This window comes from Mastigoproctus giganteus, chromosome 1, assembly GCF_048544385.1.
Source record: "Mastigoproctus giganteus isolate SK-2022 chromosome 1, ASM4854438v1, whole genome shotgun sequence".
Taxonomy (NCBI): domain Eukaryota; kingdom Metazoa; phylum Arthropoda; class Arachnida; order Uropygi; family Thelyphonidae; genus Mastigoproctus; species Mastigoproctus giganteus.
Genome location: NC_143575.1, coordinates 207,101,061 through 207,125,914, shown reverse-complemented (window position 1 = coordinate 207,125,914; position 24,854 = coordinate 207,101,061). Strand labels below are relative to the sequence as shown.

The 24,854-nt window shown below is 37.2% G+C and overlaps 1 protein-coding gene across 1 annotated transcript in view; it reads left to right on the top strand.

The window, feature by feature from the left end:
* LOC150091476 (uncharacterized) overlaps positions 1–24,854 on the top strand; it is a 274,324-nt gene that overhangs the window by 165,623 nt on the left and 83,847 nt on the right. Inside the window, exons 13-14 of the mRNA XM_090368574.1 lie at positions 15,254–15,364; positions 24,586–24,716. Coding sequence (XP_090224700.1) covers positions 15,254–15,364; positions 24,586–24,716 — 242 coding nt within the window. The remainder of the gene's footprint in view (positions 1–15,253; positions 15,365–24,585; positions 24,717–24,854) is intronic.

Here is a 24,854-nt window from a genome sequence, read left to right as displayed (position 1 = left end):
TCGGAGTCATTAGGCCTATAGCACACTCCTACTCTCAATTTTGATTTACCCATGCTTATGTCACACCAAACTGACTCGACACTGCCCTGTCCATCGATGTCGCCTGGCTTCACTTCCTTGGATTTTATGTGTTTTTTAACTAATAGCATAACCCCTCCTCCCTTCCTATCCTGTCTATCCTTTCTGTAGACGTTGTACTCCCCAAATTCCAGTTCTGCATTCCTTATATCTGTGTGACACCATGTCTCTGATATCCCAACAATATCTGCCTTTGATTTTTTGAGCAAAACCTCAAATTCATCAAATTTATTTACTAAACTCCTAGCATTGGTGTACACGCAAGTATACATGCACCTGTTTCTATTCTTAGCTACCCTAACACAACCCATGTGTTTACTTGTACCGCAATGACTTCCAGCAGTCTCTGAAATATCTTGCATATTGTTTTTCAGGCTTCTGCTCATTCCAATAGAAGCAGTGCAAGAATCTCTTTCACCTCTGCCAGTGGCTACTGTTAATCTATTTGTCTTTGTCTCCCCCAAGCTAGCAGTTTTCCGACCCACCTAACACTGCCTCGATAGCATCAGCAAATATTCTTGCACCCTTTCTATTTAAGTGTATCCCATCCCTGTAGAAGCAATCTCTCCTGTTAACAAGTACAGTCCAGGCTGAAAAAAATTCTACCCCTTGAGCCTTGCACAATCTTTCCAGGGCCGAATTGATCGACAAGGCTCTCATCATATACTCCCTCCTATCGTGTCTGGGCAGAATTGCAGACACTTTCAAATTCAACCCTACTTCATGGCTTTTTTTCAACAGTGACCTGTACTTGTTAAGTAATTCCGCTGGTCTCCTACTCTTAATATCATTAGTGCCAACGTGTACAACAAAATGAAAGATAGATTCAATGCATTTCAGTTAATGCATCTCACTGAAATAAAAAAAAAAATATCACTATATGTTTGGCAAAAGATGAAAGTCGTGGTAAAATAGCCAATAACATTTTAAGGACACATATTGCTGATCGATTAGTTAAGTCAATGGAAAGTTCATTTTCTTTATATTCATATAAGTCATGACTTATAAATTGACATTAATCTTATATAATTACATCAGCTGAAATATGTAAAACAGTTTTACCTGTTAACATATAGATGGCTTGGAGTCCATATATATATACAGGCAACCGCCGTATAACACGGTTTCGCTCTAATATGATTGATAAAATGCTGCAATCCTTGCACAGCATGGTACTTATATGACACAACTTCATTCTAACATGGTTAGAAAATTGGTGGGAACCTTGCATAACGCAGTATTTTTGAGCTTTTTTGTGGGGAAAATCCTGCTATGTTCCATTCTTTTTTGTGAATCTCCATTGTTGACTCACTAGTTGTTATGCAAAAAAAATTATTGGGAAATCCCCATGTTAAGTTGTGTGCTATTGATCTTGCGCTTGCTCAAGTTCAAGTTCAACCACAAAAAATTAACTTTGAAGCTTGAAGTTCGCGACTTTTAAGGTTTTTGTAAGGTTAGTTTAGCTTTTATTTGATCATTTATAAAATTTTTCCCGGTATGTATTACTTTTTTTTTTTTTTTTTTTTTTTTTTTTTTTGTTAGTTTTTGGCACATTGGCTTCTGTGGCCATAATGCACCTCCCAAGGTTTTTGCATTTTCACTCTGATCCAAGCCCGAGGCGGGATTCGAACCCGCGACCTTTTGGTTGCCAGGCAATCAATTTACCCACCTGGCTATCCCGGTCGGCATATGTATTACTAAACTTTGTTCTTAAGAACCGTATTAGAATAATTTCTTTGTTGTGAATTTAATTTCAGGTCTAAATTATGCTTAAGGAAAGTGAAAATGCACCCCTCAAAAGACATTTTTCAGTCGTGGACTGTATTGGAATCAGCTTTATGGCTCAAAGAAGTAAAACTGTCAACATTAACTGCATGTTGGAAAAATGTATGGCCAGAGTCAGCTCATTTAGGAAATATGGTCGAATCGGCATAAAACAGAATTGATTTGTCACATAATGGCCTTTAGCTGCCATTGCGTAAAACCTCCAATAACAACAACAAAATGGAATTGATGCGATAGTAGAATTGCAAAGTCGGTAGGAGGGGAAGGTTTTGATGTTAGGACTACTGAAGACATTCACGAATTACTGGTAGAAAAAAAGGCTGGCAAAGCGGTTTGGTGGAAATGCTGTTGGATGTAAACCAAATCAATTAAGAGGTTGATAGTGCAGATCAAAATGCTGAAATTCCAAATTTTACACTAAAAAGCATATGTGAAGGCAGAATGCAGATCCTTTGTCTGAAAGGAGCACAAAGGTCAAAAGGGAGCTTCGAACATGCTTAGCTCCATACCGAGAAATTTACAAAGATCTATCGAGCAAAGGCAAACAAACCCAGATTGCTGATTTTTTAAAGAGAGCAAAAGATACATGAAATGTGGATGCTGCAGAAGAAAGTTCAGAAGGTGAAGATATTCTGCAACAGAGAAAAAGTTTTCGTTTGATTATGCTTAGCAGCGATGAAGAGGAAGAAAATTAAATGAAAGTACATTGTCTGACATATGTGCATCATAGTTTGTAAGACATTTGTTCAGTTATTACTTTCTTTAATAAAAAGTAATTTTCTGATTTATAAAAATATGGTGTATTTTTATTAGCTTTTGGAACGTAATCCCCCTTTTTGTTCTGGTTTTTAGTCCTGTATAACACTGTTTCACACTACACAACCTTTTTTATTAACCTAACTACCGTGTTATACAAGGGTTATCTGTATAATGCTGAAATAAATGATTAAAATTATCTTTTTAAAATTATGTTTCTGGTAAAAGTACCTTGATTTAGCAACTCAAGAATTTCATGAGTTACCTCAGTCTTTATCCATAGGATTACTTCTCTTCGAAACTCTCCAATCCAACCTTTATTACACAAGGTTTAAAATGATTAAAAGATTAAAATTATATAATCGTCATTAAAATGCAATTGAATGTGTTCAATTCTCTAAGCCAATGTATGACCAGACACCCCCAGGATCACAGCTGAAGGCCCAACCTGACCCCAGATCTATCCAATACACCGCATAACCTTGAGAGATTGAAGACATTGTGTCAAAATTTAAAAATAAAAGCCGTTAAAATTATCACCAATATACTTAAAATACAATGATGAATATTTGTCTAAAAAAAACTACTTTCCTTCCTTAAGGGACAAAACTTTTCGGCATTCTGTAGTGATCACAAGTAGGAAACAAACTGTCTAATGCAAACTTTTCCCACACTATTTATTACTGTACTGGAGTCCTGTAGATCTCTCTCAGGACATAAACCTCATTTTGGGGCAAAGTTGTTCTGGCCCTTTGAAAATGTCTCCTTACCTAGTTGCCCCTTTTCCTGAGTGTAGTCAGGTCAGGGCACCACCAAGGGACTACCTGCTTCCTCGGTTTTTTCCTTTGGGACAGAAGGATCAGTTAAATTTATTAGTATTTTTGTCATATCCAGTGCAGGGTATGTTGTATGATTTAGATTGCCCATTTTCCTACTGCTACAACTCTGCTATTATGGCTTCTGTGAATGGTTGCCAATTGGCTTTCTTTAAATTTCATCTCTTGAAATCTATGAGCACTGCTGGGCTATCTGTGGTTGTCTATTCTGAGTGAAGGTAATGACTCTATGGTCTGATGTTGTCCAGGCTGGCTGGACACACCAGTTTATTCTGTATGTATAGAGTTAGGTGACTGAGTGACATCAGTGTCACTCTGTCACCTGTACATTGGCACCATTTCAAAGCTGTTGGCCTATCATTGGTGAGTGGGCAGGTACCCAGATAATGCAAACATGCCATCACAGTTGCGAAGTGGTTCCACAATATGAGAGATTCCAAATAGTGTACAAAATGATACAATATTTGAAGATTAAATGCACAAGGCATAATATGATATGGATTTAAATTAACTATATAAGATCCGTAGATACATCGTAGTTTAACCATAAATTAAACTACTTACGTATTGTGACACCATTTGGCATCTCTCATATTGTGGAACCACTTCGCAACTGTGATGGCATATTTGCATTATCTGGATACCTGCCCACCTACCGATGATATGCCAACAGCTTTGAAACGGTGCCATCTGGGTGGTGGTATCCACTGAGAATAAATAACATTAGTCTTCTCAACTAGAGAAGTGTTACTTATTTGAAGTAGTGCGATACCTGGTATCTCATTGTTGAAGGTAGCCACAATATGAGATATAATTAAAAAACGATGCCTTTCACACTACGTAAGTAGTTTAATTTATGGGTAAACTTTGATATGGTAAATTTGAGACCCATAATTTGTTCTTGATTGCATTAATATCACCATTTTTAGATAACAGGGGCATTTGGCATGTCTGATGGTTGGTTGATAGTCAGACATCCTGGCTAACTTGCACATAGCACACTTAGGCTATTGGTTTCTGTTATTGCAATTTTTTATATTCATAGCCACAGACTGCACACTGGCCACAGACAGGTGTGTGGCCATATTTATGGCAGTTAACATTTTTATCCTGGGAAGTGTTCCCTGAATCCTTTGCTGTCCTTTCAATATGTTCCAAATCCTTGGTGAGATTTCAGCAGTAATGTTAAGTTGTTCATTTTTCCTACTTTTGGTTCCTCTCTTTACTGAAATTCTTGTGTTAGTTCATTAATGGTCATGAAAGATTTTGTAATAAATGTCAGTCATTAATTTCCTTTCTGGGGTTGACTCTACTACATCAAATATAATTATGTTTGGATTTCATCTTTTTGACTTTTCTGGCTCCAGGCCTAATTTTTTAACTTCTGAATTAGTTTGAATTTTTTCCATGCCCTGCTTGGTGGCCACCTCAATCAGGACTCCATTGTTTCTAATCTTTCTCATTTTGTTAACTCTGACTTATTTTAAATGTGGTTTTAACTTTGCTAACATAGTCTCTTTCACAGCTGCACTACTCTTTATTGAGGAGTCAGTCTTTGCTTTTAGGATGATTATAGAGGCAGGCCTTGCATAACGTGAGTTCGATTAACGCGGTTTTCATTTACTGCTATTTGAAAAAATTATACCACTTTTCACTTTACACAATGCAAATTTCCAGTTAACGCGATTTATTTATTTTTTTATGTGGTAGTTGAAAAAGATTTGAATTGCGCGCTAAGCTTATTTTGGATTTCGGATTTCGTCCATTTGCCTGCTGCCCACCTCTGTATGTTCCATCAACCATTGGAAGAAGACATGTTACTTGTTTGTCTCCTGCTAATAAAGTTACTTGCAGACTTGCATTTAAAAATTCTAATTTTTAAATGAGCCGATGAAAATGTTACCGCGAAGGAGATAATGGTAAAAGAACTAGATGAAATCTTTCGTATTACAGAGAATCTGCAATATTTATTTCGCCAGGGCCTAGAGAAGAAAGTTGTCAGCTGTCGGAAATTGATTGATGAAAAAAAAAAAGAAAGCCAACACTGTTCAAATGACTCTGTTCAAATATTTCCGTAACAAATAGTTTCTTCATTGTGTATTGTACTAGAGGTTCCCAAACTTTCTTGATTCACAGCACCCTTAGTGTCACAGTAATTTTTTCACGGTGCCCTTAGGCAAAAAGAAATACCAAACAGTTCCATTTATTAAGTAGTTAGTTCCAACTCCTTAATAAGTAATGCTGAAACTGTGAACTACCTCGAGCTAGTAGTTCGTGCGGTGTCCGACAGATGTCGAGTATCGCTGTGTTTCCCTCAAAAATTTAAAATATTCAACGGTGCACAGTTTGGGAAGTGCTGTTTTATGCAATAAACATTTAATTCCATAATTATTTCCATTATCTTTTACATGATATACAGTTAAAAAGTTATTTAAAAGGTATTTTTAAAATTCTTTATGGACATTCCTGAAGGTCAAGGACAAATTATAATTTTTCCTATTGATTATTATATTTAATTTATGCACGATGCACTCGCGGGACGAATTAATCGCGTTAATTGATGCCAGCCTGTATTTGTTCCTTTGGTGGTGGCTTGTTTAGTCTTAGTAGAGATTTTTTTAGATTTGTAGTTTCAGTCTTATCATTTGTCTTTATTATCTGAGCATAAGTTAATATATTCATAGTTTTATAGTTCTCTTTTCCTTCTGTTGCTATCTTTAGTTTAGATTTTAATACTTTGTTTTCAGTATTGTGTTCTATAAGCCTCTCTTCTAGGATTGACCAGCAATTGACAATCTGCAGTCTGATGGCAGATGTAATTCTGTTTGTGCATGTACTCTTCAAGAAAGAGTTTTACTTCCTTGAGCTGTCTCACTGGGTCAGTTATTCTTGTTAGACTTTCTAATTTTTTCTCCTCCTCTGTCTTTTGTGTGACTGATTCTGGTATTTCTTTATCTCCAGTTGATTTTTCCCTTTCCTTGTCCTTTTTTGTGCTTAGGATGCCTGGGGGACAGCTTTCTAAATCCTCTGTATTTTCTTCATTGGGTGTTCTCTCCCTGAGTATTCTGTTAGCTTCAAACTTAGGGAGGTCTTCTATGTGATTATCAAGGCTCATTTCTTTAGATGCTTTTTCAGACATATATTGGAGTTTTTTTTTTTTTTTTCATCACTTTCGTTGTAATATCTACGTTGCGAACACTTTACTGAGTTTAACAATGTATTATTTGTAGTTCTAGCCCTGTTAGAATCCAAGTTATTAAGGTTTGAAGTTTGGAGAAGGGGTAGAAATTCCATCTGTCGCGATGTCTGGAACAAAGAAAAGTCCCTTAAAAACTAAAAATAAGTTTAAATTAAACTCACCAGTAGTTTTCCCACTATCAGAAACATTATTATAACTACTTTTAGTACAAAAATATCCAAAATTTGAGACCTCTGAACAGTTTTAAAAACATTATTGGTCACAATAACCTCATTACTGCTATCACTGTAGCGATCATATTCTATCTGAATGCATTCAATAATCCAAAAAGCACTAAAAACACTCTTACCTGTTTTAATTTAAGATCTATCCGTAACTACCTTTACAATATGAAAATCCATCTTGGAATATATAGAAAATCTCCAAAACTGCAGCAATCCCAATCAATATCCTTCCACAATCGTGTGTACCCCCTCTTGTGCACGAGCACTCACATCAACGTTGACAGGCAAACTCCCCGGAGCAGAAGAGCATAGTTTTTAGGGTTCTTTGTTTGTTATTTGGAGCATTAGCAACTAAGGCCATATTGCTCCAGGGATATGCGGTGGTCATTCCCTGACCTTTCCGCATCCTCCGTATTTGGTGATCACGGGCTCGAACCCTGGTCTAATCAAGAACCGTGTGCTACTCACTGCTGCTCCTGCCCACCTCACCTAGCTACGAGGCACCTAGTTTTTAGGGTAAGGCACCACGTGTGGTCTCCCACAACTGTGCCATCTGTACTCTTGTGAAATATACAGAACTTTGTAAATGCCAGAAATGTGTGTGGCATGTTGTTTGTGTGTAGTATTGTGTTGGATTCTGTTGTTTCTCTGGCTTCTTGGCCTCAGGGCCACTAATGGGTCTCTATTTTGCCCATCACCACTACTGGGAGGTTAGCCAGGCTGCTCATTATACTCTGGCTGGCCTCTGCTGGGGTCACCCAGCAGAGTCCACAATAAAAAAAAAAAAACTTTGTTGAAAAGAGTTCACAGGAAATAAGAACGGTGGAGATTAGGCTGTGGGATGAAAGAAAGGTGGACTAATAGTGAAGACAGTCTACTATGGATTTAGGTGAAGTGGGGATAAGAAGGGAATTAAAAGTCTCAGGAGCAAGTGTCCCTGTGCGAACATCATTGGCCAAGTGCTCTGTGTTTTGATCCCAAACCCAGTTGAGTGCCAGCAGTGATCCCCCACCCTAAAGTGGGTGCCAGCATATATCCTCCCCATAAAGAGTGTACAGTATAGTTTCCGTAGCACAAGTTTACATTTATCCTACCCCCAAATGGAGTTAGCAGGGAGTGGAGAGTATTCTGGACTGTCCTAGCAGTGGTGAGCTTGGCACGCCTTGTGGTGAAGACAGTATGGGCAAATCAAGTGAATGCAATATATGTATCCTCATCATTTAGTAGCTTTTGCTCCTGATTGGGGATTCTTCAGATTTCTGTAAACAGTTGTAACCAGTGTTTTTCATAGGAGGGGCACTCATACATAATGTGAGCCCAGGACTCCTCATCTCCACAGTGGCAGAAGGGATGTAACTCAATAAATACCCATAGAATTGAGTTTTTGTTGGAATGATCTGTGTTCTGTTAATAAAAAGGTTGCTTGCAATCCAGGTAAGTACTTGGCTTAAGAAAGGTGCCAGACTTCGGAAAGGTGAAGCTGACTGAGGGGAAGAACTTCTTTGTTATTTCTCCTTTTTGGGTTGAATTCCCGATTCCTGCCAGAGGTGCTGCAGGTGATCTGAGATTCATTTTTTTTTTCCTATTTGTGTTTGCTTGTCAGGTCCAGTTGGAGGTTTAGTAGCTGTGTAGGTATGCTTTTTTCTGCCCAATGGAAGAGGCCTCTTTTGGCAACTTCAAGGTATAGGAGCATATACCCTGCAATGACTTGGAGTACAGGGGTGCCGACGGTGCAGCACACCCTGGTTACTGATAGAAGCATAAATCACTGTATGGAGTCCATCTTGCATTTGTTTTGGTCCAGTGCAACTTTGGTGCACCAGACTGAAGCACCGTAACTGACGTTTCGGAACAAAAACTGCTTTGTTAATTAATGAGAGTGCTTTGTGTTTTAGGCCCCAATCCGCTCTACTGATTCATCTAATTATAGCTGAATATTTCTGTATTGACTGCTCGGTGTTTCAAGTGAGGAAGGTTAGCTAGCTTGGTGTCAATATAGAGGCCTAGGTATTTAACTTCCTCATAAGGCGAATTGGAATATTATTAATCTTCATGACTTGGTGGTCTGCATATCTGGAGTTTCCCCTTCAATAAGATAGACTTCTCACCAGAGATAGTAAGTTGTGTTTTGGCCCAGCTCTGGAGGTGTCCCAAAGCCTCGTTGGCCTAAACCTCCAAGGCAGCTCCAGTGTCGGACTGAATGACGAGAACAAGATCATCACCATTGGTTAAGGGAAGAACCCCACCAAGGTCCATCCTCAGGAACTTATCCAAGACAATGGACCATAGAAATGGTCCCGGGAACAGAGCCCTGGGGACAACCTTAGAAGATACCTCTTGTGACTGTTTGAAATTTGGTAGCAATCTGCACTCTTCTGTCTGCAAGGTATGATTTTCTGCTGTTGTAGAGGTTGTGTGTGCCTGTATCGTGGTGGCTCCAATGCAATAGCCCATCTCCACCTTTGTTCTCTGTGATGGTGCAGAATTCAACATAGCCAGCCTGAAAATATGTCAGGCCACTTCACCAGGGAGCAGCCAACACCTGGGCAGCTACAGCCTGGTACCTGTCCCCAGGCATGAGGAGCTGGGCTGGGTCTGCTATCCTATATGTACTTATGTGCACAAAATCCTGCACCCACTTGGAGGTAGTGCAATACCGGTGGGCGCTGTTGTAGAGGTTGCTCGAAATTTCAGCCTTCTGGAGTCTCTGAAGGACACTGGGCCACCACAGTCGATCGAAGGCCCCAGTGAAGGCAACCATAATAACCAAGGAATATTTATTTTCAACCGTAATAGGCAAGGAGTATTCAACAATTTCTTTTTGCACAGAAGAGCAATGTAGATTAATAACTACCCTCTGTTTTCTCTAGGGGTCCCTGAACTTTTGTAATATTTGGCAGGCTGGAGAAAATTCCTAATTATTGAAACTGTATTCAATCATATTTAAGCAGAGAAACAAATTTTATACCTACCCATTATATCTACAGATTCAAAAATAAATCTATGGATATGAAATTTAGAATATACCAGTTTGTTTTTATCAAATTTTAATTATTACTTATTTATTGTACTAATCACAAAAACATGGTTAGTAATGCAACTAAATTTCGTAATATCTAGTTTTAAAGTAGTAGTTCCAATTCTTAAAAAGTCATGTAAATGCGGGTCAGTTAGATGTGATCATATATATGTGTATTCTAATGAAAGTCGATTTCATTAGTTGTCAATCCATTTGGACTCTTCCATGTCCACTTTCTGTTCACCCTTTTCTTGAAAAAAGTGTTCATTACTGACAATCCTTGAGATTCTGCAAATTCCACAAGTCTTTCACCTCTTTCATTTCTTTCACCAATTCCAAAATTTCCTATAGTTCCCCTTTCTGTGCTGTTTTGTCTTTTTCCAACCTTAGCATTGAAGTCCCCCATAATAGTGTAGTGGGTTTTCTGCTCATCTAGAAGACTCAATTTCGGTGTACATTTCTTCAACCTCTTCATCATCATGGCTCGATGTTGGTTCATAAATCATTATAACCTTTAGCTTGTACCTCTTAGAAATCTTGAGTATTAGTCTTGACTCCCTTGGTGATGTACTTTTGAATTCCAAAGTGTTGTTTTTTAAATCTTTATGGACCAGAAAGCCAACTCCATCTTCACTCCTTTCACTGTTTCCATTGGTGTACAGCAGATTTCCACATGATAAACTTATAAGTGATTAATTTCTTCTTGTTTCAGCCAAACCGATGATATTCCAATTCACATTTTCTAATTCCTTTTCCAGCTCTAATATCCTGTCTTCACCGATGAGCGATCTTATGTTGTAACAGGCCAAGTTCAGTTTCCATGCATGGCAGCCTGGTCATACCCAGAGATTCTTAGCACCCTCTGCTTCCACTCTGATCCTCTCACTGCCGTAAGAGGGGGAGTGAAAGCTGCCGAGGACTGAGGGCCATTTGTTTCGTCGTGCTGTCATATGCTGGAGGGTTTGATCTTTTCCTCTTCACACTGACCAGGCGTCCTGAAGAGAACCACTCTACACGTTCGTTGCCACCTAAGTGACATAACAGGGCTTACCATTGAGAAGGTGTGCAGGAAACCATATCGTGTATATTTTGGTGTATCTCCCTGCCCTCCAAATGTCCACCCATTATGATTGCAGCTCCTGTGTTTGAAAGATTAGTGGAAAATTCAGATTCCTTGTATTTGGTTTGAATATGCTTTTGTATGAATCCAGAGACCACATACCTGATTGTTATTTTTGCTCATATTGTGCTATAGTACAATCCCCAAATCTCTCATCAGCTATACATCCTCTCCCAATTACGATTAGTCACCGAAGGGACTGCTGGATCAGGTCATCATCCTCCAGAAAAAATGTAAATGGGTCCTAAAAATAATGATAAATAATGTTGGTATCCAATTAAATTCAAGATTCTGTTGCAGTAAAAGTACTTCTAAAATATGGATTGCAGAGTAGAAAGGATGCCTGATTTACATATAGTGGCCCATTCATGACATTAGTCCTTGACATTAAAGAGGTGTTTCTTGGTTTTGTATCAACTTATTTAATAATCCAAGGTTGTAGCTTCTTAATTGCTAAGAATTGCTAATGATATTGACAGCTAAATCTGTATGATATAGTTGGAATTTAAGTCTCCCCCCCCCCCCATCCCATTGAAACTTTAAATACTTACTTTTTTGCAAGGTTCTAGCTGTCATTTCATGCAAAATTATTAGTTTAAGGAAGTTAAAGTATTTTTGGTTTGATAACACTAAGAAGAATAAATTTGTCTTATAGCTTTTAAGATAGAAATTAGTGCTCTGCTTGTAAATCAAATAGCATTAAACTTCTAATATTGGAACACCTTAATACAGCGTTTCCAAACCTTTTTTTTTGACTCGTGAACCCCTTTCAACATTATATTTTTAATGTGAACCACTAAGCCTATATTATCTGAAATCATATAATATTTCTGAATTTTTATTATAAAATATTTCTAGTACTACGTTTTTATAGCCGACCGGGCTAGCCGGGTGGGTAAAGTGCCTGCCTGGCAATGCAAAGGTCACGGGTTCGAATCCCGCCTCAGGCTTGGATCAAAGTACTGCAAAAACCTTGGGAGATGCATTATGGCCACAGAAGCCGATGTGCCAACAACTACCAAAAAAAAAAAAAAAAATGTTTTTATAAGCGACCTTGCATCATAATAATAATTATTATTAAATATTATTTATACATTGTAAAGCAATTATTAATTAGCCCAAACTAGATTTTGAACAGGCTAAGAGTAGAAAACTTGCTTGCCCAAATGGTAGCCGAGCATTCTGGTCTCTTGCCAAAGCTGTTGGCCACAATTTTTGCCCATCTCTGTTCCCACCTCTGTCAAAACCAAATGGTTCTGTTGCCACATCAGCCAAAGATAAAGCTGACCTGCTAGCATCCTACTTTTCTTCCAACTCGTGTATTGATCTTGGTAAATCACATCGAACCATTCACAGTACATTCCATTCAGTGCCTCCTGTGGTCTTCTGTCAAAAGGGTGTCAGAAGGATTTTGTGAATCTGATGCTAAGAAAGCTCGAGGTCCTGGTATTTCTCCACTTGTTCTCAAAACCTGTTCCCCTGAACTTACTCCTGTTTTGTGTTGTCTTGTTTTACTTTCTTATTCCAATGGTGTTTTTTCCTTCTGCTTGTAAATTTGCTCATATCCAGCTAGTTCCTAAAAAGGATAACAAATTCCCTCCAATTATCGTCACAGTGCGATTACTTATACTCTTTACAAAGTAATGGAGAAATCAATTAACCACCAACTCTTAAACTATCTGGAAATCTTTCATCGGATCAACAATTGCGAGCATGTATTCCGTCATTGCCGTTCCACTGGTGATATAGGCACAATATGGCTTAGCAGCCTTTGTGCCACTAAACAACATATCAACCAACCACTGGTGATATTCTGGCTTATGTTACCCATCTATGGACAAATTCAATGTAAAAGTTTGGTGAAACTCAAGCCATTGCTCTTGACATTTCAAAGGCTTTTGATTGTGTTTGGCATAAAGGTCTTCGAAGTAAGATTCCATTCTATGGTTTGTCTGCTGTTCTTTGTAATTGGGTATCCAGTTTTCTCTGACTGCTCACTGCAGATGATGGTAGATGGCTCTCTGTCTTCTAACTTCTCCACTAATGCTGGTGTCCCCCAAGGTTCAGTTCTTTCCCTCACTCTTTTTCTCTTGTATATTAATGACCATTGACCTTCTTCAATTGACCAGAAATCCTATCCATAGTATTGCTGACGATAACACATTTCATGCCACCTTCCAGTTTCAGAAACCTTGCGCTGCTCAAAAAGCTTCAACTTCTTGAGTATCCACTGGCAAATCCTTAAATGCCGATCTCCATGTAATTCTCCATTGGGGCAAAGATAACTTAATTTCAATCCTTCTAAAATGCTGTCCTGTCTTATATCTTGCAAAAAGGTTTCAACTACTCCTTTGCTTATCTTTGATGGTGCTTCGATTTCTAGGCAAGATCTTGGGGATTACCCCGACTTCTAATCTCTCATGGCATAAAGCATATTACAAATATTGCTTCCTTTGCATCTAAAAAACTGGGTTTTCTCTTTCACTCTCGGTGTTACTTTTCTTCAAAACAGTTGTTGGCTCTGTATAAATCTCAAATCAGCCCTACCATGAAATATTGTTCCCACAACTGGGGGGGGGGGGGTTCCCCCAAAACATCTCTCAGATTCTTCTAGATTCCATTCAAAAGAGGCAGTTAGGTTAATTAATGTCTCATCTCTAACAGATTCTCTTCACTCTCATAGACTTTCTGTTTCTGTTGCATGCCTTTTCTATAGATACTTGCATGGGCACTGTTCTTCTGAATTGGCTTCTATAATTCCTGCTATCTCTTTCATGGCAGTCTGAACATGTGCTGCAACCAGTCAACATCCTTTTACTGTCCAAGTCCAAACTCACAGAACCAACTTTCCTTCTTCCTCATTTATTCATTTAACTTCTGTTTTCTAGAAAAACTTTCCTTCATACATATTTCCTGAAAATTACAATCTACAGAAGTTTGTCTAATGTCAACAAGTGTCTTCTTTCACCTTTTCAATCTTCAACCCATGCACCATATTAAGTATTTTATAGGTTCAAAAAAAAAAAAGTACCTATACATAACAATGATCCTTGAAAATGAAAAAAAATTTAGTATGCAAAACATATTTATTTAACATGATATACTGTAAGATAGTAAACTAATAAGCAATTGTGGGAGATGTGGTACCTTGCTTTGGCACTTTTTTATTTAATTTAATTTTACTTTATTTTTTATTATTAGTTATATTTTGTGGTTTACAATAATATACCTATGTAAATCTAAGCAGATGCCATTATAGAATTTTTGGTGCGAACCCCCTTGAACACTTTTGCGAGCCCCTGGGGTTTTGCAAACCACCGGATGGCAACCGCTGCCTTAATACAAATAAATAAACATTCTAATTTGTAATATGTTTAACTGCTACTAGACACCATATATTCCAGCATATAAGTCAACCTTTATTAAAAACCTCTGTCTATTTTTTTTAGTTCAACTGCTGTTCTTACTTTTAAAAGTTTACATTGGCATTATATTACACTGCATGGTAAACTGTAAAAGATGTGATAAGTATGTAGAGTACCCCCAAATGTCATGCATGCTTTTGTGACAGTGTGATATCATGCATATTGATGCTTATGGTTACATGGGTGGCTTTATTGCCTGTTTAGTACTGTGCTGCAAATTCGCTTCTCTCTAAACAGTACCTCAATATGGAAGCATGTGTGCCATTAGAAATTGATGGTCTTGAAAAGTTACTTTTCAGATTTTCAAAAAAGTAAACCTGAAAACCTAACTCCTGATTCCATGAATTGTTTCTTTTATGGTGAAGAAATTTTTGAGTTTTAAGAGATGATTAACAGTGCATATTTTTTAAAAAATATATATATGTAATAAACTGTAAATACATATATTGATATTAATTCATTTCTTTTAACCATAACTATGAGCCTTTAATTCAAGTGCACAGTTTTATATCAGAATATAAGTTGACCTTAAAATTTAGATGATTTTTTAGTGCTTCAAAAGGCCACTTATGTGACAGATCTACTGTAATAACAATGAAAACAATTTCTTTATTAATTATCAAGTTTCAACTACAGATATTAGCTGCTTCACAGTATATATGATGAAAGAATTATATTGATATAACCTAAAATTTCTGCATAATGCATTTCAGTAATGTGAATATTATGTAAATAGATGAATAAATATGAAAATTAAATTGGAAAAACAATGACAATTTTTTTTTTATTATTATTATTAATTTATGCCCAGGATCCCGAGCCAGAGACGTTGCATGATGATAATACTGTTTTAGATTCAAAATTTCAAAAAGAGCTACAACACTTGAATGAACAGAATACTGAGCTTCTGCAAAAGTTACAGGTATTATTATCAATTTAGTTTCTTTCATTTATTTATGGAAGGCCTTGTTGTTTGTTGGCATTGCAGTTTATATCATATTTAGTGCTGTTTTAGTAAATTACAGTAAAACCTCATAATTCAAGCAACATCTGGATTTTTAAAACCTAATAATGTTTGGCTCCACTAATGGTAAAGTGCACAGACTGCTGGAGAAAGATTACAAAATGTTGAGAGTGGCAAAGCAGGATTACCACTGTGACAATTATAGCATCTTTCTCATTTTGGGGATTTTACTGAGCACATAAGCCGTAAGTTGTGGGGGGGGTTGAACTGTTTGTTGACATTTGCATTCATAAAACTAATTGTATTAATAACACAGTAATTAATAAAGTATGGCTATGAGTACTTTGCTGTAGCTTTTCGAAGCAGTTTCCCTAATGTGAGTCAAACTTGGGCTAAGATGTGATTGGATGGTTTAATTACTAACAAACCGTAAGCAGTAAGCTGCTTTGTGATATGGCTCTCATTTCTTTCTTCTAATCACAAGTGATAGCTGCTATTATTCAAGCTGTATATCATATAACTTAAAAAAAAGTGTGCAGTTTTTTTTTGGTTTTTTTTTATATTTAAGCCTTAGAATGTTATGCTTGGAAATGTTTCTTTGAGGTAAGCTTCTTAGCACAGTGTAGTGACATTGACACAGAAACGGGTTCACCTTTTGTGATTCATTTTATCAATACTTGAAAAATAGCACAACAATCATTCACCACATATAATTCACTAAAGAAGAGCACTTAGCAGCTATGTCATTATACAAAATATGCACCTATGGGGAAGTGAGAATTTCACACAGATCTAGGATGCCTTTACATCCTATAAAATGCATGATATGTTGTGCAAAATCATCAGCTGGAATCATCAGCCCAATCTTCCTGCATGCCAGAGTTAATGCAGAATGCTATTTGCTTGAAACTCCTTTACAACAGTTTGTTTTGAATCTTCAAGACATGGGAATAAACACAGAAGAAACATTTTTCTAACAAGATGAAAGAGGACCACATACAGTAAATGCTTTTAATAACCTCCTGCATCAACATTTTAATGATAGGGTCAAATTTAATTATTACCTTGGTTGATATAGGTTTGGATGGTATTGGCTACCCTACACACTGGGGTCTAAATCCTCTGATTGTTTCTTGTGGGAAATTACTGAAGGACATCTGCAGGAATAATCCACAATCTGTTGAAGGACTGAAAGGTGAAATCATAGCTGTTTGGGAGGGTTGCAGTTATGTTAAACTTTCATTTATGTCTGGGAATAATCTTAGGTACACAGGGATCAGATCACATATTAAATATTAGCATTAGTAGAGGCATATGAGCCGACCGGGCTAGCCGGGTGGGTAAAGTGCCTGCCTGGCAACCCAAAGGTCGCGGGTTCGAATTCTGCCTCGGGCATGGATCAGAGTACTGCAAAAAAACCTTGGGAGGTGCATTATAGCCACAGAAGCTGATGCGCCAATAACTAACAAAAAAAAAAAAAAAAAAAAAAAAAAAAAAAGAGGCATATGATGCAAGAAAGCAAGCTTATACAGCATTAGCCAAAAAAAATCCTTCCCATTTCACTCATCCATTTGCTCCAAATGTTGTCTGGTTCTGCCTTGAATTTATTTAAGCTGTCAACTTCTACAATGACAGATGGAAGTTTGTTCCAGCAATCAACCACTCGCAGGCTAAAGGCAAATTTCCGCACATCTATTCTACAACTGATTCCTCAATTTGAATTTATATCCCCTTAGGCGATTAAACTGGACAAGAGGAAAAATCCCATCAGCATTGAGCATGCTCAAACCATTCAAGACATTATACACTTGAATCAGATCACCTCGCAGGTGCCCAATCTCCAGACACTGCAATTTGCAAAACTTAAGGCTTTCTTTGTCAGAGCAACCCTTTGTTCTATTTACTAATCTTGTTGTCCTTCTCTGTACTTGTTCCAGAAACTCTACATCCTTCCTAAAATGTGGCCTGACCATTGCCTTATACAAGGGGATAATCACATCCTTTTCCCTGCTAGAAAAATTCCTGTATATCATCGACAAGACACCATGAGCTACTCTTGCAGACCATCTGCACTGCTCAGAAATGACCATCCTTTTCCCTACTAGAAAAATTCCTGTATATCATTGACAAGACACCATGAGCTACTCTTGCAGACTATCTGCACTGCTCAGAAAACTTCTTTTCTGACTGCACAATTACCCCCTAGGTCCTTTTCATTCTCTACCACCCTTAGTGTAGTACCACACAGTTGATATGTTACTCTGGGATTAATGCTACCCATATGCAATACTTTACATTTTTCAATGCTAAACTTCAGTGACCACCTCTCAGCCCATCTGCTCAACTTTTCTAGATCCTGTTGCAGTAGCATACTGTCATTAACAACCCTGCCAACCTTCGTGTCATCTGCAAACTTAGACATTAAGCCTGATACTCCATCATCAATATCATTAATAAATACAGAACAACAATGGTCCCACACTGAACCCTGGGGGACTCCACTAATAACATTAGTCCACAAAGAGCAGTGACCATTGATTACCACTCTCTGTCTTCTCCCACTCAACCATCCCTTTATCCATAGCTGCAATTTGCCTCCAGTGCCACGCTGCTCCAATTTGTGCAGCAGTCTTCCATTTGCAACAAAATCAAAAGCCTTCCTAAGATCCAAGTATATGATATCAAAATTATTCTCTGCATCCAATTCCTTTGTTCTTTGTGACCACATCATAGTATCCAATCAAATTTGTCAGACAAGACTTTCCCTTAACAGACCCATGCTGGATCTGAATTATTACTGAATTATTTAACTTATTGAATTTTCAAGACTTATTACTGAATTTTTAACTTATGTTCCAAATTATTATTCGGAACATAAGTTAAAACTAACTGGTGTGTAATTACTCGTGTCACCCTTAGATACCCCTTTGTGAATTGGTTATACATTTGCACATCTGCAATCCATGTGGACTTCCCTTGAGTCCAAGGATGCTCTCATAATTATGGCTAAGTGTTTGCTTATTTCCTTTGCCGGCACCTTTAATATTATTGGATAAATCCCATCCACCCCAGGTGCCTTTCTGATGTTTAACTTCAACAATTTCTCCTCCACTTTGTTCTCAGTTATTACAAAATGATTAAGCACCTTGTTGCAGTTTGATAAACTTCTTGCATTCCCCTCCCTAAATAACTTCTCATGTGTGAATGTAGATGCAAAATACTCAAAATACTCACCTGAGCAGGATCATCAACAGTTGAATCATCAATATCCAGTAGACCAATCTGATTCATCCCCTTCCTTCTAGAGCTTATATAAGTAAACAAGTCCTTGCTGTTTTTCTTAGGACCCTTTCCCAAAGATTTCTTGTAATCTTCCTTTACTTGCTTAATCTTCTTTGTGACTTGATTACAAACTTGCTTATATCTGCTATAGGTATCTGTATCACCTGATAATTTATGTGCATCCCATGCATTTTTCTTCTCTGCTATGAGTCTCATTAGTTCATCTGAAATCCATTTAGTCCTAAACCTTGAATAATATTTCTTAGTTGGTATGATAAGCCTATTAGTTTCCATGATTAGTTTCTTGAATGCTTCCCACTTAGAATTTGCTGTTGGTAACGTCATCAGTTGGTATCCTTGTATAGAATTAAAAAAATTGTCTCAGATCACCGTAGTCACTTTACGAAAGCAAAAACCCTTCTTTTTACCCCTGATGTTAGTTACCTCTTGGAGTAAATTCCACATCAGTGCACTGTGATCACTGCCACCTAGTGGTTCTTTTATTCTTAATCTGCATATTCTTAATGCATGAAGCATTACTGATAATCAGATTAAGAGTGTTACTCCCTCTACTTGCCTCCTGAACATGTTGCTGTAAAAAAAAAAAAACAATTATCCAATAAATCCAGAAAAGCCTTGCTAGTGTGAGTGACCAACCCACAAGTTCCAGTCAGTATTTGGGAAATGAAAATCCCGCATTATAAGACAAACTGATTTTCTGGCCCACTCTATTTCTCTGTTCAGTTGTTCATTATACTCATCAGAGTCATTTGACCTATAACATACTCCTACTCTCAATTTTGCTTTTCCAGTGCTTATGTCAGACCAAACTGACTCAACACTGCACTGTCCACCTATGTCAACTGGTTGCTCTTCCTTAGATTTTGTGTTTCCTAACTAATGGCATAACCCCTCCTCCCTTCCTATCCTGTCTATCCTTTTTGTACACATTGTACTCCACAAATTCCAATTCTGCATTCCTTATATCTGTGTGACACCACATCTCTGATATTCCGACAATATCTTCCTTTGATGTTCTGACCAACACTTCAAATTCATTAAATTTATTTACTATATACTTCTAGCATTAGTGTACATGCAAGTATACATACACCTGTTTTTACTTTTAGTTACCCTAACACAGCCCATGTATTTACTTGTTCCACGATGACTCCCAGCAGCTCTTGAAATCCCCAGAAACTTGCTCTCTAGGCTGCTACTCATTACAATAGAAGCGGTGCAAGAATCGCTTTCACCTCTGGCAGCAGTTACTGTTAATCTATTAGTCTGTGTATCCCCCCAAGCTAGCAATTTTCCGACCCACCTAACACTGCCACGATAGCATCAGCAAATATTCTTGCACCCTTTCAATTTAAGTGTATCCCATCCCTGTAGAAGCGGTTTCTCCTCTTAACAAGCACAAAGTAGGCTGAGAAATTTCTACCCCATTATCCTTGCAGAATCTCTCCAGTGCCGAATTGATTGACAAGGCTCTCATCATGTACTCCCTCCTATCGTGTCTGGGCAGAATTGCAAACACTTTCAAATTTAACCCTAACTCATGACTTTTTTCAACATTGACCTGTACTTGTTAAGTAATTCCACCGGTTTCTTACTCTTAATATCATTAGTTCCAACGTGTACAACAATATCCCGTTTTGCACCCTTAAAAGATGATATCTGCTCTACAATGTCATCAGTCTTTGCCCCTGGTAGACATACCCTGGTCCTGTTCCACCTATCTTTCTTGCACAATATATTCCCTGTTTCCCTGACAATAGAGTCGCTGATAACAACTAGTTCCTGTGGGAGAACAACGGTTGTGTTGCCTGATGTTCGAGTGCAATCTTTGGTGTTGATGTGGGCAGCTGAAAGCTTGATGGGTCCATCAATTTAAATCCTTCAAGGGCATCTACCCTATTCTTCGAGCTCTCATATAGGCCCATAACAACACTGATTTGGCACCTGATTTCCTCCGCTTCTTATGTCGAGCATGCACAATGACATTCCCCCTTGGCAATATCATGTCCCGTTCCTGAATGATCCACAAACATCAAACAAGCAGTACATTTCAAAAGGCTGTGATTCAGAGGACAACCGCTCCCCTCAGTTCTTCCCTGAGTCACAGCACTTCCACTAGCTTGAGTCTATTGCTTTGCTGCTCTGGTCTGAGGCATGATTTCGATTCAATTTCAGTTAAAATTTCAAATTCATTACAATTAAAAATATAACACTTAACTTATATCCCAATGCAGTTATAACACTATATATATTTCAGTATCATTTTATCTCCAACCGAGTTAAGTTATAATAGATAATAAATTTAACTATCTATTGCCACCCACTTGGTTCGGACTCTCAAGCTAGCTATCTATGCCAAATCACTGATTCTAAAAGCTCTACGAATATTACTGTTGTACATTACGATCTACGTGACAAATTAAATCATTAAATCATATAAGTAGTGCTATAATTTATAATTTGTAATCCTCTGCTATATCGATAACAATGTTTGTTTTTGTTTGAAAAATTAACTCCAATGTCTTAACTGACACCAAGCTCACAAATGCTTGTGCAATATATAAAAAATATAGCCTTTTCAAAACTGTTGTTCCTTACTTGATGAACTCTATATAATTTGCAATAGTCAAAGCAATGGCATTCACTCTTGAAGTGCAGAACTTTGGAGTAATTTCTAAATTGCTTATTTTAATATACAGCTAGGCCTCGCATAACGTGAGTTCGATTAACGCGATTTTCGGTTAACGCTATTTGAAAAATTATACCACTTTTCACTTTACACGATGCAAATTTCCAGTTAACGCGATCTTTTTTTTTTAATGCGATAGTTGAAAAAGATTTGAATCGCACGTTAAGCTTACCACAAGTCGTACGGTCAATAAACAAACGTTTGCCTGATGCCCACCTCGGTATGTTCCATCAACCATCGGAAGAAGACGTGTACTTGTTTGTCTCCTGCTAATAAAGTCAATGCACACTTGCATAAAAATTCAAATTTTTAAATGAGCCAGATGTTACCGCGAAGGAGATAACAGTAAAAGAATTAGATGAAATCTTTCGTATCGCATAGAACCTCAAACAAATGGTTTGATGTTCTCTGCGATATTTATTTCGCCAGGGCCCAGAGAAGATTGTTGTTGGCTATTGGAAATTGATTGATGAAAAGAGAAAGTCAACACTGTTCAAATATTTCTGCAACAGTCATTTCTTCATTGTGTATTTTATGTCAGAGGTTCCCAAACTTTCTCGGTTCACAGTGCCCTTAGTGTCTCAGTAATTTTTTCAAGGCACACCCAGACCAAAAGAAATACCTAACAGTTCCGTTTAGTAGTTAGGTCCAAACAACTTAATAAGAAATGCTCAAACTGTGAACTACCTCAAGCTAGTAGTTTGCACGGTGTCTTCTGACAGATGTTGAGTATCGCTGTGTTTCCCTCGAAAATTTAAAATATTTCGCGGCACACAGTTTGGGAACCGCTGTTTTATGCAATAAACATTTAATTCCATAATTATTTTCATTATCTTTTACATTGTATACAGTTAAAAAGTTATTTAAAAGGTATTTTTAAAATTCTTTATGGACATTCCAGAAGGTCAAGGACCAATTATAATTTTTCCTATTGATTATTATATTCGATTAACGCGTTTCCGTTTTGCGTGATGCGCTCGCGGGATGAATTAATCACGTTAATCGAGGCCAGCCTGCATATATATATAATATAAAACTGTAAAAATAATAAGTTAGGAGAAAGAAGGAAAGATGAAAAAAAAGAAAACATCTTCTGTCTTTGTTATTTATTTATTTGTTGTTTCTTCGCTCATTTTCCACTTTTCTTAATATATATTTTTTCTATATATATATTTATTAATGAATATGCAGAACATACATACATTTATTAATAAATATATATGTAAATATATATATTTATAATGTTTATTTTATTATATCTATATATATTATTTATTTATTTTTTGAGTGAAATCTTTAAAAAATGTCAAGTTTTTCAGATAGATCTTTTGAATGCTTGATCTCTGAGAATTCACTGTACATCAATAAATATGATGTAAATAATTTAGACCATATTGCTTTTACAAAGTTTGTGATAATGTCAGAATAATGATGCTCCTTTACAAATAATGTTGTAGTAGTAATGGAGCCATGTGATGCAAGAAAGTAAGCGTAGGAGGTTATGTAGCATCAGCCAAGAAAAAAAAAAATTTCACACATTCTTTCCCTCTAAACGTTTGTCCAGTTCCTCCTTGTATTTAAGCTATCAACTTCGACAATAACAGATGAAAATTTGTTCCAGCAATAACCACCCGCTGGCTAAAGGCAAATTTCCACACATCTATCCTAAAACTCTCTTTCCTCAATTTGAATTTATGCCCCTGCAGGTTCCTAATACAAGTCAATTGCAGAATTTAAGCCTTTGTTGGTAAGAGGACCCCTTTGTTCCCTTCACCAATCTTGTTGCCCTTCTCTGTACACACTCAAGCAACTCCATCCTTCCTACAATGAAGCCTACAGACCAAGTTTGTCCAGTTCCTCTTTGAATTTAAACTATCAACTTCCACAATGACAGAGGAAAGTTTGTTCCAGCAATAACCACCCGCTGGCTAAAGGCAAATTTCCACACATCTGTCATAAAACTGTCTTTCCTAAATTTGAATTTTATCCCCTCAAGTTCATAATCTGAGCAAACGGAAGAATCCTATCAGAATTCAGCATGTTCAATGCATTCAAGGCTTTATACACTTCAGTCAGATCACCTCGTAGGTGCCTAGTCTCCAGCCGCTGCAATTTACAGAACTTAAGCCTTTCTTGGTAAGAGGACCCCTTTATTTGCCTCACCAATCTTGTTGCTATTCTCAGGCAACTGTACATCCTTCCTAAAATGAGATCTCTTTGCCTCTACGCAGTACTCAAGGCGTGGCCTGGCCATTTCCTTATACAAAGGGATAATCACCTCCTTTTCCCTACTAGCAAAGTTCCTGTTATATCATTGACAATTCACCGTGACCTGCTCTGGTAGCCTGTCTGCATTGCTCAGAAAACTTCATATCTGACTGGAAAATTACTCCAGATATTTTTTATTTTCTATCAACCTGAGTGTAGTACCACACAGTTAGTATGTTTCTCTGGGTTATTTCTACCCATATGCTGTACTTTGCATTTGTCAATGTTAATGAAGGTTTCATGGAAGTGTAAACACATTTCACCATAATAACCCATAGAATTCCAGCTGTCAGTATTATCGCAAATTCAGTAAGATCGAGTTTACCGTCTGTTTATGATAGATTTCACTAACAGAAAAGCCCAATAAACAGGTGACTGCTAATTGTTTTTATTGTTTTATGGTTGTGACCTCCAGAATTTCGACCGAACCACGTGGTACCATCGGAGACAATTGTGGGGTAATCTCCAGTGCTGCGTTCTCCTGCCCCGATTAAACGCCATGCTGTCCCAATTAAGCGAAGTAAACCCTGGCTATTTTCTCGATTGGTTTCTGTTTTTTAAGATTTGCCCCAAATAAACGGCTGCCCCAATTAACTGGTGGCCCAAATAACCGGAGTCCACTGTATTTCAATAAAGCAGAAGTTGTGTGTGGTCTACAGTTTGTTTACAGAAGTAAAGAAGAATTTGTGATGTATATGTTACCTGAGCCTAGTTGGAGCTTTAAATATTTGAAAAATCTGGTACGGGTTAATCCCTAATTTCCATTGTTGTTGCTGGATTTCTGACATTCTGCTTTACTTTCAAATTTGATTATTTAAAAAAAATGATTACTGAATTTATTATTTATAAAAGGATGAATGGGGGATATACTTCTAAAATATACATCAAATTAATGATAATATTGATATCCATGATTTAGGAGACCCAGTATCAACTTAAAAAAGTATCCCTTAGTGAGCAAGAACTAAATGAGCTGGTTTGTAAATTGAGAAAAGATATGTCCACAATGATTAAAGAACATGATATTGACAAACAGCAAGCTGTGGAAATGTAAGTTTTGCATAAATTTAGTTCTTTTTAATTTTTAAGGTTGTAGGATTGTTATTATTGTTATTTTTTAACCTTAAGTTTTTTTCTCTTGATTCTTCCCCCAACCCAAAGAATTTTATGCCAAACCAGGACATGCTG